This window comes from Populus alba, chromosome 2 (assembly GCF_005239225.2).
Source record: "Populus alba chromosome 2, ASM523922v2, whole genome shotgun sequence".
In the NCBI taxonomy this organism is placed as follows: domain Eukaryota; kingdom Viridiplantae; phylum Streptophyta; class Magnoliopsida; order Malpighiales; family Salicaceae; genus Populus; species Populus alba.
In genome coordinates, this window is record NC_133285.1 from 5044753 (window position 1) to 5068715 (window position 23963).

The following is a 23963-nucleotide window of genomic DNA, read 5'->3' on the forward strand; positions in this document are numbered from 1 at the left end:
CAATTTATTTAGGCATGATCTTATGCTCAAGGGTTTATGTTGATGCAACTCATCATTAAATTACACCGAGCATCCATGTCCAAGTGGAAAACTGAGAGACGAAATCAGGTCCCAGTGAAAACAAAAGTCAAAACTGACTTATCGAGACACGGTGGCGTGCGTAACCCAGATCCACTTATTTTCTTCTTCCATCAAATCAGGGCTTTAAACACCACCGGATAATCATATATAGTTGACGAAACACAGTGCAATAAGTAAATGCCTTGCAATACACTGTCCAACTCCTACGAATCTTTTAATTATTTCCACCACCTGCACGCTCAATTCAGCAAAAATAACCTAAATTTGATATGGAAATGTTTTATTAGGACATAAAACAAAAATAGTCAGAAACAATAAAAACTTTAATTGAAATCGGAAGTACTGTAATGCTTAACCCAAATATAAATAAAACAGATAAAAGAGAAAGATGGAATCCAAAATTAAAGATATAAGGGAGGTTGGTGCTCATATTCTATGGGTGTAGAAGAGTCTGTCATGCCATGGCGATAGCATTCAGAACGAGGAATTTTTTATAATCATCGCAACCAACCCTCCTTTTAATCTCTTCCAGTATCCATAGAAAAAACAATCCATTAAAAATACATCTATAAACAGAAAAAGAAGAAGAGAAAAATAAGTTATAATGGCAAATATGACAGCGGCAGAAAGCCTTGCTTGTTAGGCGCCGTGAAGCTTCAAGAGGGTTTGTACCCCGGCCTCCCTTTTATAGATAAGGAGAGCGGCTGCGGAGAAACCCTAACCCTGTTGCACGATTACAGAAAGGCTCCTAGTGATGCCGTTTTATCATTTTATGTACTTTTTTATGTAGATTGTTATTGGGCTGGCCCACCCAGATTCTAACCGGGCTTTTAACTAGCTTTCAATTGCTTTCGGACCGACATTTCTGGCTCTGTACAAAGTTATAGACCCAGATTGTAACAAACTGGCGTTAGTTTGAAGAACTTGTTGAGAGAAATATATAGAAATTTTTTAGTTTTGTGGAAAGTAGTTTTTTTTTTTTTTAAATATTTTAAAAAAGTATATTTTTAAAAATAATTATTTTAAAATTTATATTAGTGTTATAAAAAATAAGTTGGAAAATACTTTATAGTGTTTGGCTATATCATACAAAATAAATTGAAAAATAATTTATTAATGTTTTAATTATTTTTAAGTTTATTAAAATAACAAGTAAAAAATTTCAATGATAAAAAAATTGAAGGAGGATAAATTAAAAAAATATATAATTTCATAAATTATTTTAAGTAAAATAAATAACAATTAAAATAATAAAGATCAAATTTTACGAATAAAAAAATTGAAAAATTATGAAATTTTAAAAGATACAGTTTCATAAATTATTTAAAATAACATAAATAGTGATTAGAATAATATGAACCAAATTTGATAATTAAAATATTTCAATTTAGAAAATGATATGAGAACAAAAAACAATTAAGGGAATGATGACCAAAGTTGATATAAAAATAAAATAAAATCAAATTATACGTGATGAAATTAAAAAAAATAATTCAAAATAAAATATATAGTGATAGAAAGATTGATAATCAGGTTTGATATAATCTATAAATAACTGGACATTTCTAATTTTGTTATAATTTTTCAAAAGTGTTTTCTATCCAAGATAAAAAATAATATTATATTGGAAACCAAATTAGATTTTCTTTTGACTTAAAAATGTTTTTAATTTTCCAACTTTCTAAAAGTGTTTTTTATTTGAAAATATATTAAAATAATATTTTTTTTTAAAAATTATTTTTTAATATCAGAACATTAAAATAATATAAAAAATATCAATTTAAAGCAAATAAAAAAATATTTTTTTTCAAAAATATTTTTAAAATACAAATACAAACAAACTCTTATACAACACAATCTTGTAAGCCAAAACAAGGGCAATCAAAGATTGTTCCTCAAAAGGTGCAACTAAATTGGTCAGGCTTTAGATTTACTTTTTAAGGGTTACCAGTTTGAGTTTCATAAATCTCAAGGCCACCGTATATAGTTATTAATTTCAGGGTTTATAGAATTAGTTAAGGTATGCACAAACTGATCAGATACCCATATTAATAATTAAAAAAAAAGCTTGTTTTGCAATAATTTACTTTGACAGGAAGAGCCGAACCTTTCATTGCACCTGGAGAACAAGTGTACGAAGTGGGAAAAAAGGCCATGACCCAAAATAAAATAAACATGAAAATTGTTTAGTATTTTAATTGAAAATATATTTTTTAGTGTTAAAAATATATTTTGCTTGAAAAATTTTTAAATTTTTAAATTTATATTTTTATTATTTTTATATAGTTTTAATACAATAATATTAAAAATAAAAAAATAAAAAATATTTTTTTTATTAAAAAATACTTTTAAAAAGTATTACCAAAATAAAAAAAAAGAGGCACATCTAAACCCGCTACGTATCCTTGTGAGAGTTGGACCAAACCCGCACCCGCTTGGAAGTCCCGTGGTGGTTGATGATCGTGAATTCAGCCAAACGTAGGGATATATCAGGGAAACAAAACAAATACTTATAAGCACAAAATTACCTGCCAACTTGATTTCAACCGAGTCAAAATCCTCTACTCTCCTAGTCTCGCGCGTAGAGAGATCTGGACTTTCTTATTTCTCCCGTGAATTCTTCACTGAATTCCTTCTCTTCCAACTGCAAGTAATGTTTCCTAGTCTTCTTTGTTATCCACTTCTTGCAATTTCGTTGTTGCTTTTGCCTGCTCTGTGTGGTTACTTGAGTAACTGATAGCGAAAATTGAAAACTCGAAATAATGTGCATATTACCTCTTGTTGGCTACACGTATATCTTTTTTTATTCTTGGCATTTGCAAACGGTTCTTGATTAACATTATGTCATGTAACGATACTTTTTCCATGTCTCTCAATTTCTTGGCTAGGAATTTCGGTTGATTATCTAGGTTTTGATTTTGTATGGTGAAGACAATTAATTGGTGTTCTTGTCACTGGCTGTCTGTTTGATATGATGTCACGAACAGAAGAGAAAGAAGGCACAAACAAGCAAGGGGGAAACTGAAACAGGATTTTGGAATTTAAATAAATGGAACCAAACGGCTGCGTTTTGTGCAGCTTCATTTTATATTTCAGTAGGCCAGCTGGCACAGCCACGTTAGTGATGCCACGCTGGCATTTACAATATTGTCTTTAAATTCCCTAATCATTGTAACAGAAGGTGTTGAAAAATTATAACAGAATTCTTAGATTCTATCCTCTATCTCTCTCTCTCTCTTAACATGTCCTGAACATGTAAACCTTCTTCTCCCTTCTCTAACTTCCTTCCCCCTTCGTTCTTCCCTTGCTTAATTCAAGGCTTCTTGTTAACCTGCAGCAAATTGGTATCAGAGCCCTCATCTTTGGACTCAACAAATGGCACCAGAAACTAGATCCCAAGATGTAAGAAGAATGGATGATTCTTTGGAAGCTGCTAATCAAAGAGTCAATGGAATAGAAGTCAAGTTACACACTCAGTCAGATGACCTAGCCCAGCTGAAAGCCATGATGAAAGAAATGGCCAATCAACAAATCTCTATTAAACAAACCCTGCAAACCTTGGCAGGAGAAGCAAGTTCCTCCCAGCATGTTCGAATGCCCCAACACCCTGCTCCGACCAGCAACCAAGATTGGACAGGAGAAGGACCACCTACCTACAGGTCACGCAGACCCTGGCGAGATTTCCCTTCTTTTGAAGGAGAAGAAGTGCATAAATGGTTGTACAAATGCAATCAGTATTTCGACTTAGAAGAAATTCCTGAGACTGACAAACTAAAACTAGCTTCATATTATTTGGATGGCTTGGCACTTTACTGGCATCAGAATTATACCAGAAACCTAGAAGGACATGAGGTTACCTGGGCAGAATATGTGGATGCATTGTGCTGTCGATTTGGAGGTCAAAAGGACCCCTTAGAAGAGCTCACCGAGCACAAGCAGGAAGGAGACTTGGAAGGTTATATCAGGGACTTTGATATGCTATGGAATAGAGCATAAATCTCAGAGAAGCAGGCCTTGGTGTTCTTTCTAGGAGGCTTGGAGGTAGAAATCAAGAACCTAGTAAAAATGTTTGAGCCAAAATCACTCAAACAAGCTTACAACCTAGCTAGGTTGCACAACAATACCCTCACCTACCGAAAAATAACCCCTCATTACCCAAAACAACATAGTCAGGCAAGTTCTAACTCACAGCCTGTAAAATTTATATATCCTGCCAACACTTACAAGACCAACCCCAGCCACCCCCTCAATCCTTCAAAACCTTCCCTACAAGCCTTGCTGCCTACTCTTACCAACCCACCCTTTAACAATAATAATGTGTACCCTAACCACAAACCTGCCCGACCTATCAGAACCAAAGAAATGGATGAAAGGAGAGCCAAGGGCCTATGCTTTTGGTGTGATGATAAGTTCGTACCTGGGCATAGGTGCAGAAACCGCAAGCTATATTCTCTCTGTATAGTAGAGGATGATGGAGATAATTCATCAGAAGAAGAGGAAACAATGGAGGCAAGGAATACAGAAACTCTCACCCCTCATCTATCTCTCCAAGCAATCCATGGCACAACAGGATGTCAAACCATCAAGGTATGGGGGAAGATAGACAAATGTCCCATCTTAATCTTGATTGATTCGGGTAGTACTCACAACTTCATCCATGCTGATCTGAGGGACAAACTCGAATGCCCCACGACAACCATAAAGCCTATGGTGGTTGAGGCAGCTAATGGTGGCACCATGTCTTGCACTTCAATATGTAAGAACCTGCAGTGGAAGATGCAAGGAGTTCAGTTCCAGGCAGACATATATGTTATGAAGTTACAAAACTATGATATGATTCTGGGAATCCAATGGTTGAAGTTGCTAGGAAATGTATTGTCCAACTATGAAGAAAGATGGGTATCCTTTTGGTGGCAGAACAGAGAAGTAACTTTAAGAGGAGAGAATCCTAGAATTGTTCAATCTATACACCTAGAGGAACTAAATGGACTGCTTAGCACTGAAACTTTATTATCTGAAGTCAGGCTTTGCAGCTTGAGAGTGGTGGGAAAGGCTGATTTGGTAAACCCTGCTCAGGGAATACCACATGCTGGGGAAGACAGTGAGGACTCACCATTACAGACTCTACTAGCAGCCTACCAGCATATTTTTTGTGATCCACGAGGGTTGCCCCCAGCTAGGAGACATGATCACAAAATACCCCTGAAGGATGAGAGCCAGGCTGTCAATTTGAGATCCTACAGATACTCAGGATTACAAAAGGATACTCTAGAGACTCTAGCGGCTGAAATGCTGGAGGCAGGCATAGTGCAGCCCAACAACAGTCCCTTTGCCTCTCCAGTGGTGCTTGTGAAAAATAAGGATCAGACTTGGCGATTTTGTGTTGATTTTAGAGCCCTTAACAAGATCACTATCAAAGATAAGTACCCTATTCCTATAATAGATGAACTGCTAGAAGAACTAGAAGGGGCTGCCATCTTTTCGAAAATTGATCTAAGGGCAGGTTACCACCAGATTCACATGGTCTCAGAAGATGTTTTTAAAACAGCCTTTAGAACACATAATGGCCACTATGAGTTCCTAGTCATGCCCTTTGGCTTATCTAATGCACCGGCCACCTTCCAAAGTTTAATGAATGATATTTTTCGAGATCATTTAAGGAAGTTTATTTTGGTTTTCTTTGATGATATATTAGTTTACAGTAAAACCATGGCTGACCACTTACAACACCTTAGATTGGTATTTGAATTGCTATGTACCCATCAATTAGTAGCCAAGGAGAGTAAGTGTGTGTTTGGGACAAGACAGATGGAATACCTGGGACATGTAATCACCAAAGAGGGAGTAGCAACAGACCCACACAAGGTTACTGCTATCTTGCAATGGCCCATACCTTCAACCATCAAACAACTTAGAAGTTTCCTAGGCTTAACAGGGTATTATAGAAAGTTTGTGCAAGGTTATGGAACTATTTGCAGACCACTTACTCAATTACTACAAAAAGACTCCTTTAAATGGACAAACATAGCCACCTTGGCCTTCAAACAGCTCCAAGCCGCAATGTCCCAACCCCCTGTGCTAGCCCTGCCTAATTTTGACAAAACATTTGTAGTAGAAACCGATGCTTCAGGAGTGGGAATAGGGGGGGTACTGATGCAAGAAGGACACCCCATTGCATTTGTAAGCAAAGCCTTAGGTCCTAGACAACTAGCCTTGTCCACTTATGAGAGGGAGTTGCTGGCCATTGTTTTTGCTGTTACAAAATGGAAGCACTACCTATGGGGCAGAAGGTTTCTCATCAGGACAGACCACTCCAGCCTGAAATTCCTGCTAGACCAGAAGACTACACATGTTGCCCAACAGGTATGGCTAACTAAGCTATTGGGTTTTGATTATGAGATTGAATATAGAAGGGGTAAAGACAATCTAGCTGCAGACGCCCTCTCCAGAATTTCTCACAATGAGTTGGGTGCATTAACCCTTTCTTCCATTTCCACCTCTCTCATGGAAGACATTAAGAAGACTTGGGAAACTGATCACAACCTGAGACAGCTTATAGCAGACCTCACCAAGGATGCTAGCTCACACTCCAACTACTAATGGGTTAATAACACTCTTATTCAAAAGGGGAAGGTGGTAGTGGGACAAGCATCGAACCTACATCATCAACTTATCAAACTCTATCATGACTCTGCAGTAGGGGGGCATTCAGGAGCTACGGTTACTTCAAAAAAATTGGGGCAGGTGTTCTACTAGAAGAAGCTCCAAAGGCTGGTGAGGCAATACGTCAGGGAATGTCCAGTTTGTCAACAGAACAAGGGGGAAAATGTCAAGCCTCCAGGTCTACTGCAACCATTACCAGTACCACATGCTCCTTTTATAGATATTAGCATGGATTTTATTGATGGACTGCCAAAATCAGAAGGGAAGGAAGTTATTTTTGTGGTGGTCGACAGGTTTAGTAAGTATGCCCATCTTATGGCCCTCACCCACCCCTACTCTGCCATTACAGTAGCCAAGGTATTTATGGAAAATGTGTATAAATTGCATGGGATGCCAGCAACAATTATGAGTGACAGAGACAACATTTTTCTCAGCCAGTTTTGGAAGGAGTTATTCAAACAACAGGGGGTCAATTTGCAATACTCTACAACCTATCATCCACAGTCTGATGGACAGACAGAAGTGGTCAATAAATGCATCGAGGGCTACCTAAGATGCATGACAGGAACCATCCCTGCACAATGGGGACGCTGGCTGAGCTTCTGTGAATGGTGGTACAATACAAACTACCACTCCTCTACTAAGAAGACACCCTACAAGATCTTATATAGAATGGGGCCTCCAGTTCACATTCCCTATACGCCTAAGGATTCACCAGTGGAGGCTGTGGACCAGTATTTAACCCAAAGGGAAGACATGTTCAAGCTCATCAGGAGCAATTTATTGCAAGCACAAAACCGCATGACACAGCAAGCTAACAAGAAAAGAAGCGAAAGGATGTTTTCTGAGGGTGACTTAGTCTATCTGAAACTACAACCGTATCGACAGAAATCAGTTCACAAGCGACCCTCTTACAAATTATCAGCTAAGTATTATGGCCCCTATACAATCATCAAGAAAATTGGAACAGTGGCATATAAACTACAATTACCTGCTACTGCCGTGATCCACCCCGTCTTTCACGTATCCCAATTAAAGAAGCATGTAGGCAACCATGTTGTGCAGTCCGATTTCCCTATTGTCTCAGCAAAACCCCTGCTACAACCACATAAAATTGTTGAGAGACGAATGGTCAAAAAAGGAAATACGGCATCAACTCAGTTTTTGATTCTATGGAAAAACTTACCTTTGACAGAAGCAACCTGGGAGGATGCTGAGGAGTTTGGGTGGCGATTCCCTCAATTCCACCTTAAGGACAAGGTTGATTTCATGGACGGGGCATTGTCACGAACAGAAGAGAAAGAAGGCACAAACAAGCAAGGGGGAAACTAAAACAGGATTTTGGAATTTAAATAAATGGAACCAAACGGCTGCGTTTTGTGCAGCTTCATTTTATATTTCAGTAGGCCAGCTGGCACAGCCACGTTAGTGATGCCACGCTGGCATTTACAATATTGTCTTTAAATTCCCTAATCATTGTAACAGAAGGTGTGGAAAAATTATAACAGAATTCTTAGATTCTATCCTCTGTCTCTCTCTCTCTCTCAACACGTCCTGAACGTGTAAACCTTCTTCTCCCGTCTCTAACTTCCTTCCCCCTTCGTTCTTCCCTTGCTTAATTCAAGGCTTCTTGTTAACCTGCAGCATATGATGAATAGCTGATACAATTATAAAATGATGCATGCTGTCGCTTTTTTTGTGGCTGCTGTATCTTTCAGCCACAGATTCTTGTCTTCAAGGCGTGGTTATTAATTATATCCTTTTGATTTCTGCAGCTGTCAAAATAGCTTGCGCATGCGCTAGAATGGCCAATAATCCCCAGTTTCCTGGCGGTGGACAAGTAACTATAAAAAAATCTAGTTCAACTTCTGTTTTTCTGTATCATAACCTGACATCTCTCTCAAGATGGCTTATTTTTGTGTGCTTGCCTGTACCATATTGCAATAATACATATATCATGAGAGAGATAAATAATAGCAACTGTTTGAAAAATGTAAGCTGGCTTTGGTTTTGATCAACATTAGAAGTCATTTTTAAGTAGCGGACCATCATTAAATTTTATTTAAATAATTGGAAATTGTTAAAATTTATATATTTTTTCTGAAGTTTCGAGGCATGGCATTAATTCCGTAGAACTTTTCAATTTTGCATTTGGCCTTGAGTAAAGATTTTCAAAGGAGCTGTGATGAGATAAAATCGCTCATATATTCATTTACATTTTGCATGTATATATACAAAATTGAGGAGCTTATTAAGCCTGAAGATTAGCTATTCTATAACTGATTACAAGCTGTCCATAATTCAAATTCAAACGTGAGGATCTGATGCTGGTGAGTGAAGATTTTGTGGAAGAGTGATTGCTTTCCTTATATGCCCCCGCAAGATGGAGGTACCATCAGTAACGCCAATCTTGGATCTTAAGGTTTGAAAGCGTTGACGGGGAAGAGGTTTTGTGAGCAAGTCTGCAAGTTGATCTAAAGTATGAACATGGTTGACAACAATGCGACCTTTCTGGACAAGATCACAAACGAAGAGAAGATCAATGTCGATATGTTTCATGCGAGTGTGTTGCACTGGATTGAGGTTGAAATGAGTTGCACCAATGTTATCACAGAAAACCTGAGGAGGGTTTGGAAGATGTAAACCAAGTTCCTTGATTAAGGAGTGAAGCCAAACTGTTTTAGAAGTTGCAGCTGCTAATGCACGAAATTCAGCTTCTGTAGAAGACCGTGAGACAGCTCGTTGTTTGCGTGCAGACCAAGAAATAGGATTAGAGCCTAGAAAAGTGATGAAAGTAGTGGTGGAGATCCGTGTATCAGTGTTGGCAGCCCAGTCTGCATCAACAAAAGTGTGGAGATTGAAGGGACTGCTCTGTTGAATAAGAATTCCATGAAACATTGTTTGCTTGAGATACCGGGGAATTCGTTTGGCTGCCGTCCAGTGACATGCTGTTGGTTTGTGCATGAATTGGGAAAGTCGATTTACTGCAAATGCAATGTCAGGTCTAGTTAGACCAAGATATTGCAGTCCCCCAATAACTTTGCGATATTCTGTGCTGTCTGTAGGAGCTGAGCCATCCGATAAGGTTAATGGAGTGCTGGTGGACAGTGGAGTGTGAACGTCTTTTGCCATGTCCATGGATGTCTTTGAGAGTAAATCACTGATGTATTTGTGCTGCGACAGGAAAAGCCCCTTGGCTGTAGGAATGACCTTAATGCCAAGAAAGAAATGAAGATGTCCCATGTCTTTTACAGAGAACGATTGACTGAGTTTGGCGATAATAGCATCCATAAATGTGGAGACGTTTCCTGTGACAATAATGTCATCAACATACACAAGACAATAGCAGAGAACACTGTTAGAGACATATATGAATAGAGATGTGTCCGTAGCTGAGTGAACAAAGCCAAATTGCAGAAGAGCATCCCGAAGAGCTTTGTACCACTGGCGAGGTGCCTGTTTCAGGCCATAAATACTTTTCTTTAGTCTGCAAACATAATCAGGTTTGGAAGCATCCCTAAAGCCGGGAGGTTGATGCATAAACACTGTCTCTTCAAGATTGCCATGAAGAAAGGCATTATTTATGTCGAGCTGCCTAAGAGACCAACCATTAGTGACAGCAAGGGAGAGAATCAGGCGAATTGTAGCTGGTTTGACAACTGGACTGAACGTCTGGGAATAATCAATGCCTGGCCTTTGGTGGAAGCCTTTTGCAACAAGGCGAGCTTTGTACCTGCTTATGGTGCCATCAGGATTGCGTTTTGTTCTGAAAACAAATTTGCATCCGATAAGATTCTGATTAGCTGTAGGAGGAACAAGATCCCAGGTGGCATGATTAAGTAATGCAGAAATTTCTTCTGACATGGCATTGCGCCAAAGTGGATTTTTAAGTGCTTGAGTAACGCACGTGGGCTCAGGGGAGTCAGGTAATGGGTGTGTTGTGGTGTTATGAAACTGTTTTGGGACAAAGATGTTATTCATAGACCGAGTGGTCATATTATGGCGTCTTTGAGGATTAACAGGAGCCGGAGGATGTACTTGAACTGTGGAGATGGTGGTGTTTAAATTTGATGCAGGGGGAGGGATGTTTTCTTGAAGGGCAGTAGAGACTGGGGCAGGGAGGTCTTGGCTGGTTGGATGAATAAGCTGCAGGAGAGGAGCAGAGACTGGAGGAGCAACTGGCGTAGAGGTGGATTGGTTGATGGTATTCTGTAAGGGAAATGTGTTTTCATCAAAGGTAACATGCCGTGAGATATATAATCGTTGAGTAGGCAAATGAAGGCAAAGATATGCACTTTGTGTATTAGAGTAGCCAAGGAACAGACAGGGAACAGACTTGGGTTGAAGTTTGTGTGGGTGATATGGTTTCAGCCAAGGAAAACACAAGCAACCAAACGTTCTGAGTTTAAGATAATTGGGAGTGGTCGCGAACAAGGTTTGAAAGGGAGATTTGTGATGAAGGATAGGAGAGGGTAATCGATTTATGAGGTAGGTGGCTGCTGCAAAGGCATAGGACCAAAAATGAGAAGGCAGATGTGCATGACTGAGAAACGTAGTGCCTGTTTCTACAATGTGTCGATGACGACGCTCTGAGACTCCATTCTGTTGAGGAGTATGCGGGGTTGTGGTGTAATGACTGATGCCATGGAGGGTAAGAAATGGTTGTAGAGAAACAAATTCTCCACCATTGTCAGAGTAGAGTCCCTTGATATTAACATTGAACCGATTATGTATCATTTTATGAAACTGAGGAAAAATGATTTTAACATCAGATTTGTTACGAAGGGGAAAGAACCAGACATATTTTATGAAGTGATCAATGAAGATCACATAGTATTTATGACCTTGAATGCTTATATGTGGTGATGGTCCCCAAACATTTGTATATATTAAATCAAAAGGAGCTGAGCTAGTGAGACCATGTTTATGAAAAGGCAGACGATGAAATTTATTGATAGCACAGGAATCACAAAAATGAGACTTAGAAGAAGTGCTGGAAACAGGAAGAGAGAAGGAGGAGATCATTCGGTCAACAACTTTTGAGGAGGGGTGACCTAGACGCTGATGCCAACCTGGAATGGAAGTGCGTTCATGAACCAGTGCAATGGGGGTGGAGACGTGGGGATGAGGCAGAGGATAAACACCATTCTCACAGGGTCCTTGAAGAAGAGTTTCTCTCGTTTGTGGATCCTTGACAAAAAAACAAGAAGGATGAAATTCAAGGAATACATTGTTGTGTTTAGTAAAATGATGGACTGAAATCAAATTTTGATTTATGGTGGGAACACAAAGAGTGTCTTGAATGTGGAATGTTCGGTTAGGAAATGGAAGAGAAAGAGAACCTGAGTGAGTGATTTTCAAACCTGAGCCGTCTCCAATAAGCACTTCATCTGTGCCATCATATTCAGAGTGCAAGTGCAGATTAGATACTTGAGAGGTGATGTTATGTGATGCAGCAGAGTCAATAAGCCAACGCTGGTCTGGACTTTGAGAAGCAGTTGTACAGTTTGCTGTAGGTTTTCTAGTATGTAATTTAGGATATTGTTTGGCAACATGGCCAAATTGATCACAATACTGGCATTTGGGAGTATACCTTTGTTGCCTGAAATAACGAGATTGAGGCTTGGAATCATATCTTTGCGGGGCTGAATGAGAAGACCACGGTTGTTTTTGTGAAAAATTGTGATGCCTGCGCTGAGTAGTATGTGCTGTAACAACTAGGGAGGGAGAAGTGATTTCCAGGCGTTTGAGGTAAGACTCATGGCCAATTAGAAGATCATGAAGTTCTTCAAATGAGAGGGCAGATTCTCGTGTACGAATAGGAGCTACCATTTCTCTATATTTAGGCCCTAAGCCATTGAGAGCATAAAGAGTAATATCATCGGCAGAGAGAGGAGCATCAATGAGTGCAAGCTCATCGGCAATAGACTTAATAGAATAGAGAAAGTTTGTGACAGTGCGTGTGCCACGCTGAATGAGTGTGAGATCCTCTTTGAGTTGCATGACTCGTGTTCTGGAACGACTGGCATAAAGCTTGGTCAGTTTGTTCCAGGCTTGAGAGGATGTTTTGGAAGCTGCTATGAAGGGTATCACAGAATCAGACACCGAAGTGAGTATAGCATTCAAAATGAGTTTGTCCTGGCGAAACCAAAAAATGGAGGCAGCAGTAGGTGCTGCATCAGGACTCGTGGATGAAGGACATGGAAGTGTGCCATCAATATAACCAAACAGGTTATAACCAAGAAGGAGGGACTCAAACTGTGCATGCCAAGAGGGATAATTTGTTGGGGTGAGTTTAGTTGTAATTTGTTGGATGGCATTGATAGCAACAGGAGAAGAGACTGAGGAAGCCATTGCAGAATCAAAAAAAAAAGAAGGAAAAAGGATCAGAATAGAACTCGTTGGAGAAGAAGCTCTGATACCATAAAGATTTTCAAAGGAGCTGTGATGAGATAAAATCGCTCATATATTCATTTACATTTTGCATGTATATATACAGAATTGAGGAGCTTATTAAGCCTGAAGATTAGCTATTCTATAACTAATTACAAGCTGTCCATAATTCAAATTCAAACGTGAGGATCTGATGCTGGTGAGTGAGGATTTTGTGGAAGAGTGATTGCTTTCCTTATATTGAGTTCTGAAGTTCTTTGCAAAACATGACATTGAAGATTTTTCCCTTTCTCCATCTGTATATGCATGTCTTGGTGGATTAACGACTGCAGCCTTCTCCAGTTGGATCTTTTAGTTCACCCATTTCTGTGCAATTTTTTTGCAAGTCAGACTGTTGGTAGTGTTATCAGAGTGTTATGATGTATTATGGAAAAATCCCTGCAGTTTCGACCAATAGTTCCAGCACAGCAAGGACAGCCGTTCATTCCAGTGGCTTCCCAACAGTTTCGGCCTGTTGGACAAGGCATGCCTTCTTCACATGTTGGGATGCCAGCTGCCCAAAGTCAGCCTCTGCAATTTTTACAACCAATCCAGCGGTTACCACCATGGACAAATCAGCCTGGCCCTGGGGCACCTTCAGCACAGGCTTTGTCAATGCCTTATGTTCAACCAAACAGGCCTCTGACATCATCACAGACACAGCAAACTGCCCCTCCATTAAGTAATCATATGCATGGGGTTGGCACCTCAGGGATTCCTATTTCCGCGCCATATGCTGTAAGAACTCACCAACAGATATCTACTCTTTGTTTATTGACTTGTTTCATGGGATGCCTTTTGGACTTACTTCTGAAGTTTTGCATTGTTTTAGTTTGCACCATCCTCTTTTGGCCTGACACAAAATAGTGCCAGTGCATTGCCCCAGTTCCCAACAATGTCACAAATGCATGCAACTGTTGTATCTGTGGGGGGACAGTCTTGGTTGTCCTCCGGAAGTAATGGTGCTTCACTTGTTCCCCCGGTACAGCCAGCTGTTGCCCAGATTTCTATATCTTCTTCCTCAGATTCAGTAAGCGCTCCCCCCCCCCCCCTCGCCCTCTCTGTCATATCCAGTTCACCATTTATGTTTAATGTTCTAACAACTCTTTATGAAGTGCTGTTGTTGATGATTCCTCAAAGACTCTTTTCCCATTAACTTGATACATATTTAAGCTCCTTGTTTTTAATAAATTGCATGGTCAAATAAATTTGGATAAGACGAAATTTTGTGGTTAAACATGGTATATAACTGAAAGTTTTTAAGAATGACATAACTTTGAATTTGATCAAAATATTATGAGTTTCCCTGGAAGTTAATCTTTTCAACATGTTGACATATGCATGGTTTTGAAGTGAACTTGTGTCATAGGTATGATCAAAATGCTTTGTACTCTGGTTTTGAACATGGAAAGTTAGGAAAGTAGAGTGAGCTAATTTTAATTGTATCTAAACAAGTAAACTTTTGTAAAAACATTTTCTTCCCGAGGAGTTTTTACTGGCTTTTCCTTATAATGAGATATTTCTTTGCTTTTCTTTTTTTTCATTGGAAAATGTATCTATATAGTCAACAGCTGGCGGTCAGATCCATGCTGAGTTTTGTGTTATCTGCTCCAGGAATGATCTTTTGCGCAGTCATAGTTACTGTTTCTCAGGATCTGGTTGGCCATGTTTAACAGTTCATCTATTCTCATTCTTTTATGGAATTTCAGGCAATTGCTGTTTCTAGCAATAGTCAACAGTCTTTGAATGATTGGCGAGAACAAACAGCTTCTGATGGGAGGAGGTATAGTTGTCATTGCTTCTTATCTCCCATTCTGTTATTCAAAACATTGGCTTCTATAAATTCATCCTTCTTAATGGATTATGGTTTCTTACAGTCATTCATATGTTAGGTGTATGCCACTTACATAACCCAAATAAAAATTACAATCTAGCAAATACTTCCCATAGAACAGGAATTTTCGTGCTTTTTAGAGCCATATCAGGTTTGAGCACCCCTGTTTCATTAACAAGATATTTTTTCTCATAAAGCCTTACTATAAAGATTGAGTAGGACAATGCACGTAGTGATCTTACATAAGATTTTGATTATGTTTTGAAGCTTTTATATGAGGAGATAGTTGAAAGAGCAAAGGAAAAGGAGGGGAAAGAAGCTAAAAAACAGCAACGTCTTACTAATGATTTCACTAAACTACTGTATACTTTTAAGGTATATCAAAAATATTTTATTAATGTTACATTCTCTGTTCTGTTTTGCAATCTCTGGATCTTTCTTCAAAAGAAAAAAAAAAAAGAAAAAAGAAAAAAGAAAGAAAGAAAAGAAAAGGAGTAAAGAATGAAAGATAAATATATTTCTTCAATTATCCAATCTAACCTACTATTATCATCCTTTCTTACAGGAAGTAATTGCATCTTCTAACTGGGAGGATTGCAAACAACTTTTTGAGGAGAGCCAGGAGTACAGGTATTACTGCTTACTTCCATCTCCCTCTTTGAAGAAGACCGGCTTATCCTTCATCTCTAAGAACCTGTTTTCTTTTTTTATTCCCTCTGCATATTGTCCTGTTGATTTTTCTTTTATAGATCAATTGGGGAAGAGAGTTTGATTAAGGAGATTTTTGAAGAATATGTCACACACTTACAAGAAAGGGCCAAAGAGAAGGAACACAAGCATAAGGAGGAAAAGGTACCTCTATCTTTTTAGCATATCTAGCTAAGCAGGTGTGAGTCTCTTCATTTCATATGACTGCTGACTGTTTCTTGGTTCTTTTTAGGAGTTCTTCTTGACTAGTCAAACTAATATGAAGTGTTTTACTCTAGTTGGGGCTCGTAAGCACTTTCATACTTCTAATATATTCCTTTGCTTGATCATTCATATTTGATAAAAGGAGAAGGTCAAGGGTTGCCTGTAGAAGGAACTTAATTACACCGAGAGAGAAAAAAAAACAGAAAGGGAAATTCAAAACCATCATCTATTTGAATGCACTGTCATTGGAAATAAATATCATCTTCTATTTGACTGCATTGTCATAAGAAATAAATATCACACTTGTTATGGTATGGAAATCCAGTATGCTGTATAGATGAGAGTGCACAAGAATCTGAGTGTGGAAGCTTCTACCTTAGATAATCTGATAGAGAGAGAAAGGAGAAGGGGAGAGAGAGAGAGAGAGAGAGAGAGAGAGAGAGAGAGAGAGAGAGAGAGAAGGGAAAGGAGCGAACAAAAAAGGATGAAACAGACAGTGAAAATGTTGATGCAACTGATGGTTATGGCCACAAGGAGGATAAAAAGAGGACAAAAATTTTGAAACACTGGAACGGCATCAAAGTGCCACTGGTGATGCAAATTCTGACAAGGATGGGAAGGAGGAGTCTAAAAAATCACGCAGACCTAGCAGTGACTGTAAAAAATTGAGAAAGGTAGAATTCTGCTGGTGTATTTGTAGTTTAACTTGTGGGAAATGTTTTAATTTTCTTGGTGATATTTCTTGACAGCATGCATACAACCCCAAATCAGATGGTGAAAACCATGAAAGCAGGCAGAAAAGCCACAAGAGAGATAACCAGGATGGTTCCCATAGAAATGGTGGTTATGAGCAGCTTGAAGATGGGGAGCTCGGTGAGGATGGGGAAATTCGGCAGTTCCTTTCTCCCTTTCTTTTTAGATTGACACTTCAAATGCACCAACTAGAAACGAGCATTTCATAGCTGGTCCTCGGTTGTACTGGATGTAGTTTTCAGTGTTTTCCTTGTGCAATGGATTTATTGCAAAAATTACTGTGCGTAGTATTGTTTTGGAGATAATATGAACTTAATAGATTCTGAAAGTTTGGCTGGCCATAAGAACTGCTGGTTTGATAAGATGAGAGTATAGGGTGCTTTTGATTTTTGTATCAGGGACCATGTATATGACTTTGGCTTGAAAAGGCTGGGCAAAGAAATGAAAGGATAAATTTTACTTTAGCAGGAATAATTCAATAGTAAAATGGAATTAGGAGAACAGAAGTGGAAGCTAAAAGTTTTTCAAGGGAAATGGATACTCCTAATCTTATTCTTGTTTTGATAATAATGATTAATTCAACTCGGCTATGATCGAAACTTCAGGACTGGATTATACAAAAGCCTTCTCTTGGAAAAAAGGATATGGAGCCAGAAGTAAATGTAGCTGTGGAACCAACAGCAACTTTCCCGTATAATTAGAGATTCCTATAACATGTCTTAGCTTTCAATTATTTCCATTACTTTTGGTGGTTAAAACATTGGCATCCACTAGTGTGGTCCTAATCTCCTATGACTGGAAGTAATCCAGGGGTGGCACATGGAAAGTGTGGTCCTCATACAGCCATATGATGGCTTGGCCACCTTCTGATTGATCTTGATGTGCTATTTGAGTGGGGTATTTGTGGTTTAGCACAGTGAAAGATACATGGATAATGCTAGAAGTTCTGTAATTATGGATAGTGATTTCTGCTTGAAAGTTTCCTTATTTTATTATATTTATTAAAATGGATGTAAAAGTTATTATTTAATGGAATGCCAACTATCTTTCTGTTTTGTTTGTTTTATCAGCAAACAACCTATGGCAGCAGAGATTGATATCTGAATTCAGGGAGATGGAAAGTGGTGACAAAAAGTTGAAGAGTTGGGAAATAATTAACTTTTGAAAATAGCTTAAGCTTAACATGTGGTAATCAATGATGAGAAATCAATCATGTTTTTTACTATGTCATTAACAAGCTCTTCCAAAATGGTATCTCCAATCTCTGACCCAATTTCCCTCTGTAGCTCGAACCCATTCCAGTCTTGTTCTGAATCCAGTAAATCAAAAACAGTATCTCCAATATCTAACCCATTATCCCTTCTCTCTGACTTGTAATAACTCAATTCTTGTTCTGAATTCAGTGCATCTAAATTCAGCAATTTTGTCAAGTCTGACTCATTACCAGATTGTTTATCCCATGGCCATGTTTTTTCACCAATGATTGATCCAAGCTCTTCTGACCCCAAGAACTGCTTGTGATGACATTGCTGCTTCATCTCCCTTCCTTTGGTCTCAACAATCTCCTTCACATAGTCGAACAGAAGTTGCTTTGTTTGCTGCAGAACCATTTTGGATTTCAAGTATTGTGGAGAAAAATAAGACTGGACGAGTTCTTGTCTTTCTCTGGCTTCTGCGCAAATTGGTTTCTCACTTGGCGAGTAGAAAAGTACTTTCCGAAGAGAAGCTGATAAAATGCAGTCTTCTGTCAACTTTTTTGGTAAATTAACTCCAGTTTGTGAAGGGTTCTCCTCTTCTGCTGTACTGGAGTCCTCTGTATTATCTGTTAGAACAAGTTAAAGAGTTCAATTTTAAGAAAAAGTTAAAAGAGGCTGGTAGCAAATCATAAGCTTATGCTGAATTTATAGCAGATAAAGATCCTAACCGTTCTGAAATGGGGACCGTCCATGAGAAGGTATTCCTTCCAGCACTGATGCTGGGCTGAGTCTTCTACTATCTTCTATGCCTCGCTGCTGGAGCTTTCTATCTGTGGTAGTCTGTTAGCTTTGTGAGTAACTGAACCAAGTCTGTATTCCTTAGGCATTTAAAGAAACAAATGTAAAATGTAACTTCTGTCTAAGAATTATGATGTCAATGAGAAATTATAGTTTTTGTACCTCTTCTGTAGGATTATGGAGGTCGAGTGGCTGGTAACAAGTGTTTGTTGTGAACGAGCTATCTTTTTGCGTTGCACATGGCGCTTCTACTTCACTCTTAGAAGAATTAAACACTGTGGTGGTGCTGCTAGCAGTTGAAAAGATACCTGATTCTGCAACTTGCTGGTTACTTGTGCCCTTCTCATTTACCTCAAGTTTTCCACCTCTATGATCAGAACTATTGATTCTTAGTATCTGCTTTATGGAAATGACCTGTTTTAATACAGCTCTCAGTACCTTCGAACCTTGTGGATTGACCCTTTTGCTTATGTTGAGTCCACGACCGACAGATTGCTTTAGCGACTTCCTGGAATTCACATGGCCGAACCTGGAGCTACTTTCTGAATCCGAGCTCTTTCTTGAATACCCTCTTTCTAGAAGGTAATTATTTAGGATGAAAGGTTCCTGCTGCTCTTGAAGGAGTTCTCGAAGTTGCTTAACTGGTTTTGTTTCTGTGACAGCCATTGCAGAAGAGTGTCTTCAAGTTTCTGGAGCACATCTGTTAGTTTGGGGCCAATAAAGAGCAGAAATAGTAGGGAGAACGGACATTTAGGTCTTGGATAGTGAGGGACAGAGACATCTTGTCGTTCATCTCCAGGCTATGTGGCTTTAACTCTTGGTGGTACCCATTTGAGTTCCAGATCACCCTGTAAACACAAGGTTTGGTACTCTTCTATTCCAGTGTTTTGGCCGTGTCATTTTTTGTCATTATTGGCAGCCTTCGGACCTTGTGCAATCCCACCCTTCCCCTGTGAGAGATACAAGTCGTCGCTGTGCTTGCATGGTCCCCCCAAAAAAACTTGTCCTTTTGGAGAGGATAAAAATAAAATAACATATAATAAAATATTTGTTATCAATAAAATCATGAATGAGAGATTTAGTCTTTTGTGATTAATTATGTGCTTGAGATAATTTGATATTATTTAAAAATCATCCCTTAGACTAAATTTATAATTGAATATTAATTTGATATTAATCATGTTATGTTTGAAATAAAATATCACTAAAATATTATTTTTGAATAAAAAAATTAAATATTTATTTCAGTTTGAAATTGCATCCCTAAAGTTGTAATTAGTTTAAATTACTAAAATTAAATTTTATTTTATCAAACCGAGCATTAACTCAATGTTAAAATTTATATTCTTAACATTCCAAGAGCTTTATCCATATAAAATCAAAATCAATTGAAACAAAATATCAAACCCAATTTCAAGTTATAAAAAAAAAAAAACTATATGAATAACTATTGCAAACCATAATGAATTATGTTTTTCTTATACTGTATTTTTATTATTTTTTTAAAATAATTTTTTCATTTTATATTATGTCAAGTATTTATAATTGTAAACATTGTTTCATAATTTATCAAGAATTAATTTTTAAAAATTAAATATAATTATTAAATAAAAAATAAAAGAACTTGAATACAAATAAAAAAATCGAGTCATTGATCGTATAAACAATCTATGTGCCACGAGTTTTTTAACATATAGGAAAAAAAGGGCAAAATATACGCCTAAATCGGTAAATCAAAAACAATGTGAAGGAGGCAATAGGGCGATGTGATTCTATAGTTTATCCATAAATTAGTCACTGGTAAAAGTTTTTCTTACGGACATAGAAGGTAAAAAAGAGGGGAGGTTAAAACAAATACTAATAAATTGATATTTATATAAGATACTAATTATATAGTTTATTTTTTTCAAGTTATTAGTTTGAGTTTCAAAATTTTTAGAAATATTATATATTTATATAATTATTAATTTTAAAATTTATAAAATTAATTAAAATACATATAAATTGATATAGACACCAATACTAATAACAAGAAGAAGAAGAAGAAGAAACATACTGCTATGTATGCTGAATGATGCGACAGAACGTAAGTGGTATGGATTACAATCCGGTCCCCAATGATGATCCGTGTGATGATTTTCATGGCAATATGATCGACTTTCAATCGTGGGTCAATTGGGGCCCATACCGTGGAAACGTTCATAAGTGAATGGGAACTGTGGGCCTTAGACCCATCACCATCTAATCAATAATCCAAAACGCATAACTGCGTATGGACGCGCTCCCATGCTTTGGAACTACGCATCTTTGCTTGAATCAATGCCTTCGTGAGAGGGAAAACTTGTTTTCTTTCGTTCTGTTTTTTGTTCCCTTTCTTTCTTTCTTTTTTCCTTTGGGGGGTAGTTAATGAGGCTTGGCTGGCTACATGCCTCTAGTGTCTACTTGACATTTACACGTGTAAGACGTGGAAGACTGTGCATGTTTTTACATTGGAAAATTATTTGTGAATTTTTAATTTTTTTTATATAATTTTAGATTTTTAAAATTTTTTTTAAAATATTTTTAAATACAAAACACTTTAAAAACAAACCGCTAGCAAAATATTAAATATTATCTAAATTAGATAACCCAAAATACTTTTTATTATATTTACTTGACTTTATAAAAAAATATTTTTTTTTTGCAAGAAACTTAAATGTTTATTTATTTATTTCAATCCATGATGTAATATACAATAACAAAGAAGTTATTAGACCAATTATGCGATGAAGGGCAAAAAAGTTTAATGATAAGTTCATTAAAAGGAAAACGACTAAATATTGTCACCTTCAAAATATTTCAAAAAATATAAAGAAAGGCTGAGGGACGAACATGGGTGATGAGTGCTAACTCACTGAAAGAGACTCACCTGCAAGACTGAGTAGGCAAGCAATGCCACCACGAGGTGATGTCGATTTTCGATCTTTTGGTCACGCAAATATTAGAATCAAAATGCACAACGGACGTGCACATCCTGTTGGAACACGTGTTCAGTCATTGTCCACATTTAATGATTTCGGTTCTGCCACATTGAAGAGGTAGTGAATTCGAATTTTGCTTTGTAAACGAATCCTTATTTCTTCAGTATGTATAGCAATAAACAGTGCTGTTATGTTTGAGCCAAGAATCTGCTTCCAAGTAGCAAAATCTTCCAAAGTATTCTCCTATTCATTGTTTGTTTCCTGCAAAATATACAAGGAATCAGAAAAAGAACTTCTGAGAATGAATCTTCTTTTTTCCTGTGTGGCGTCATATGCTGCAAATCTAGGGAACGATGAACACTGCATTCTCAGACAGCATTTCTGAACATCATTGCTGCCTGTTGACGATTGGTAGGATCCGACAAGAGATTCAATATACAATTGGCACCTGAAAATAGTCCACTGTCCAAAGCTAGTCCGGTTAACTGCCTAAACAAATCAGTAGTCGAAAATGAATTTTCAACACCCAAGAGATTCGGATGCTGTAACTGCATTCTCAACCCTAGCTATGAATTCACCTTGGAAAGACATGAAGGATCTCTGCCGACTGGCAAAAGCAACACTGAAATTTTTTATCTCTTTCTCAAGATTTTCCCTTCTCTCTACTTCAGTTTTCAAATCCTTCAAAATGCTTTTCCTTTTGATCAACAACCACTGCTAGTTTTTTAGATGATTCCGGGACTTTTTCAAGCGAAGAATCTCTTTCTTCTTTTCAAAATCATATCTTTCTCTATAAACCTTCAGAAACCTCCAAAACATGGCGTTTTCCCTTGATAGCATCAAGTTCATTGTTCCGTCTCTCTTCCAAGAAGCAGGTTCTTCTCCCAAAGTGCATTCCTTTATCACATCTCAAAACTAAACCTTCAAACAATGTAATGTAACCTGAAAGGTGTATGATTTGATCTACAAGCAGTCCTTTCATCTCTAAAGTAGTATACTATAAAAGTAGGTTAAGGATCAAATCTGCCACAGTTTTTCGGAACTTGACAACATGCATTAAAAGTGAGAAATATAAATAAGATCCATGGAATATAACTCTACATTTATACACTCCCACATCTATATATATCTTAAAATGCAGGCAGCACCTAGGATGTCTTCGAAAGAGGAAAAGACACTTGGAAACAAGATAAACGAATTCATCAGATTCAGATATGTCTTGTCTCTTGGTCACATACTTGCAAGTTTACACCTTGCATTCAAATGCGCCTCGATGAAATTCCAGCAGAACTAAAAATGGACACATTTTGAGTTATCAAAATGGTTTATTAGAATGTTTCAAATATCAGCCATACTGTCCATGACCTGACCATGAACTCAAATACAATTCTATTTTTCTAGTGGCTTGTATTGTCGTATATTTTTTTTATAATTAGCTAGACAGGCAACATCATGATTTGCACAAAATACAGGAAATTAAATGATCGAAATCCTGAAAAAGGGAATAACATATCCAAACATCAGGACAAAAAATAAAATCATAATTGATAAATGATATCTCGATGACCGTGACCAGGTAGCTACCTCATAAGCGGAGCCACATATTGGATTCTTCTCTTCTTTATTCTGAACAGCTAGTTTTTCTGCTAATGCCAGGGATGTAATTATGCCTTTCAACCTTTCAGAAAGCACTTTCCAGTTTTCTTGAACCAGAGAATCATTCACATTGAAAGATTTGTGATCGACCATTTCCATAGAGAAACGCTTTTCCAAATTTGAGAAAAGGCTTAAGCCTATTTCACATGTGGTAGACAGGAATTTCCCAATTGAAGAGTCTCCATCAGGAACAAGACTCTGTTTAGATATCAAGGTAGAAATCACATTTTACTAATCTAATACTATCAGTTAAAAAGAATTGAAAGAGAGATGAATGCACAGATTCACCTGCAATGTTAACAGAACATCTTTGTAAATATCTCTGCAACTAGCCATAGATTCACATAAAGAGTCGCCATGGCACGTTCCTCTGCTATAAACTGCAATTTGGATGCATTTCTAAATCAAATTTACCAATAGTGATGGTGCGTACTATATAAAAAAGTATCCAATGAAATATTTGAAGAAAGCAAGCGATAATACTGAACAGTCAACAAAAACATTCCACTTTCAAATATCAAGCTAACTCACTGAATCATCAACCGATTCATGAAATTGAAAATTGAGAAATGGCGAAAGCAAAATTGTAGGCAAGCCTCGACTTCATTCTTCTCTTCAAGGGCAAGATCTAGTTGCCTTTTGAGATTCTGGACCTCTACTTTGTAATTCTCAGGTGAA

At 37.6% G+C, this 23963-nt stretch overlaps 1 protein-coding gene, 1 long non-coding RNA gene, 1 other non-coding gene and 1 pseudogene across 3 annotated transcripts; 1 reads left to right on the plus strand and 3 right to left on the minus strand.

The window, feature by feature from the left end:
* Positions 1-502: 502 nt before the first annotated feature.
* LOC118035827 (small nucleolar RNA snoR8a) lies at positions 503-591 on the minus strand. The gene has a single exon (XR_004685265.1). It is a non-coding gene; the product is annotated as a small nucleolar RNA snoR8a (small nucleolar RNA).
* A 2000-nt stretch (positions 592-2591) lies between these two features.
* On the plus strand, positions 2592-19761 carry LOC118035817 (uncharacterized; annotated as a pseudogene).
* On the minus strand, positions 17819-19335 carry LOC118035781 (uncharacterized). Its single transcript, XM_035041425.2, has 3 exons — positions 18832-19335; positions 18600-18711; positions 17819-18497 (listed from the first exon to the last, which is right to left on the minus strand). The coding sequence occupies exons 1-3, from the start codon at positions 19333-19335 to the stop codon at positions 17854-17856; spliced, it is 1260 nt and encodes a 419-aa protein (XP_034897316.1). The 3' UTR covers positions 17819-17853.
* Positions 19762-23212: 3451 nt separating the features above from the next.
* Positions 23213-23962, minus strand: LOC140954242 (uncharacterized). The gene is made up of 3 exons (XR_012169023.1): positions 23817-23962; positions 23574-23665; positions 23213-23483 (listed from the first exon to the last, which is right to left on the minus strand). It is a non-coding gene; the product is annotated as an uncharacterized lncRNA (long non-coding RNA).
* Between the last annotated feature and the right edge of the window lies 1 nt (position 23963).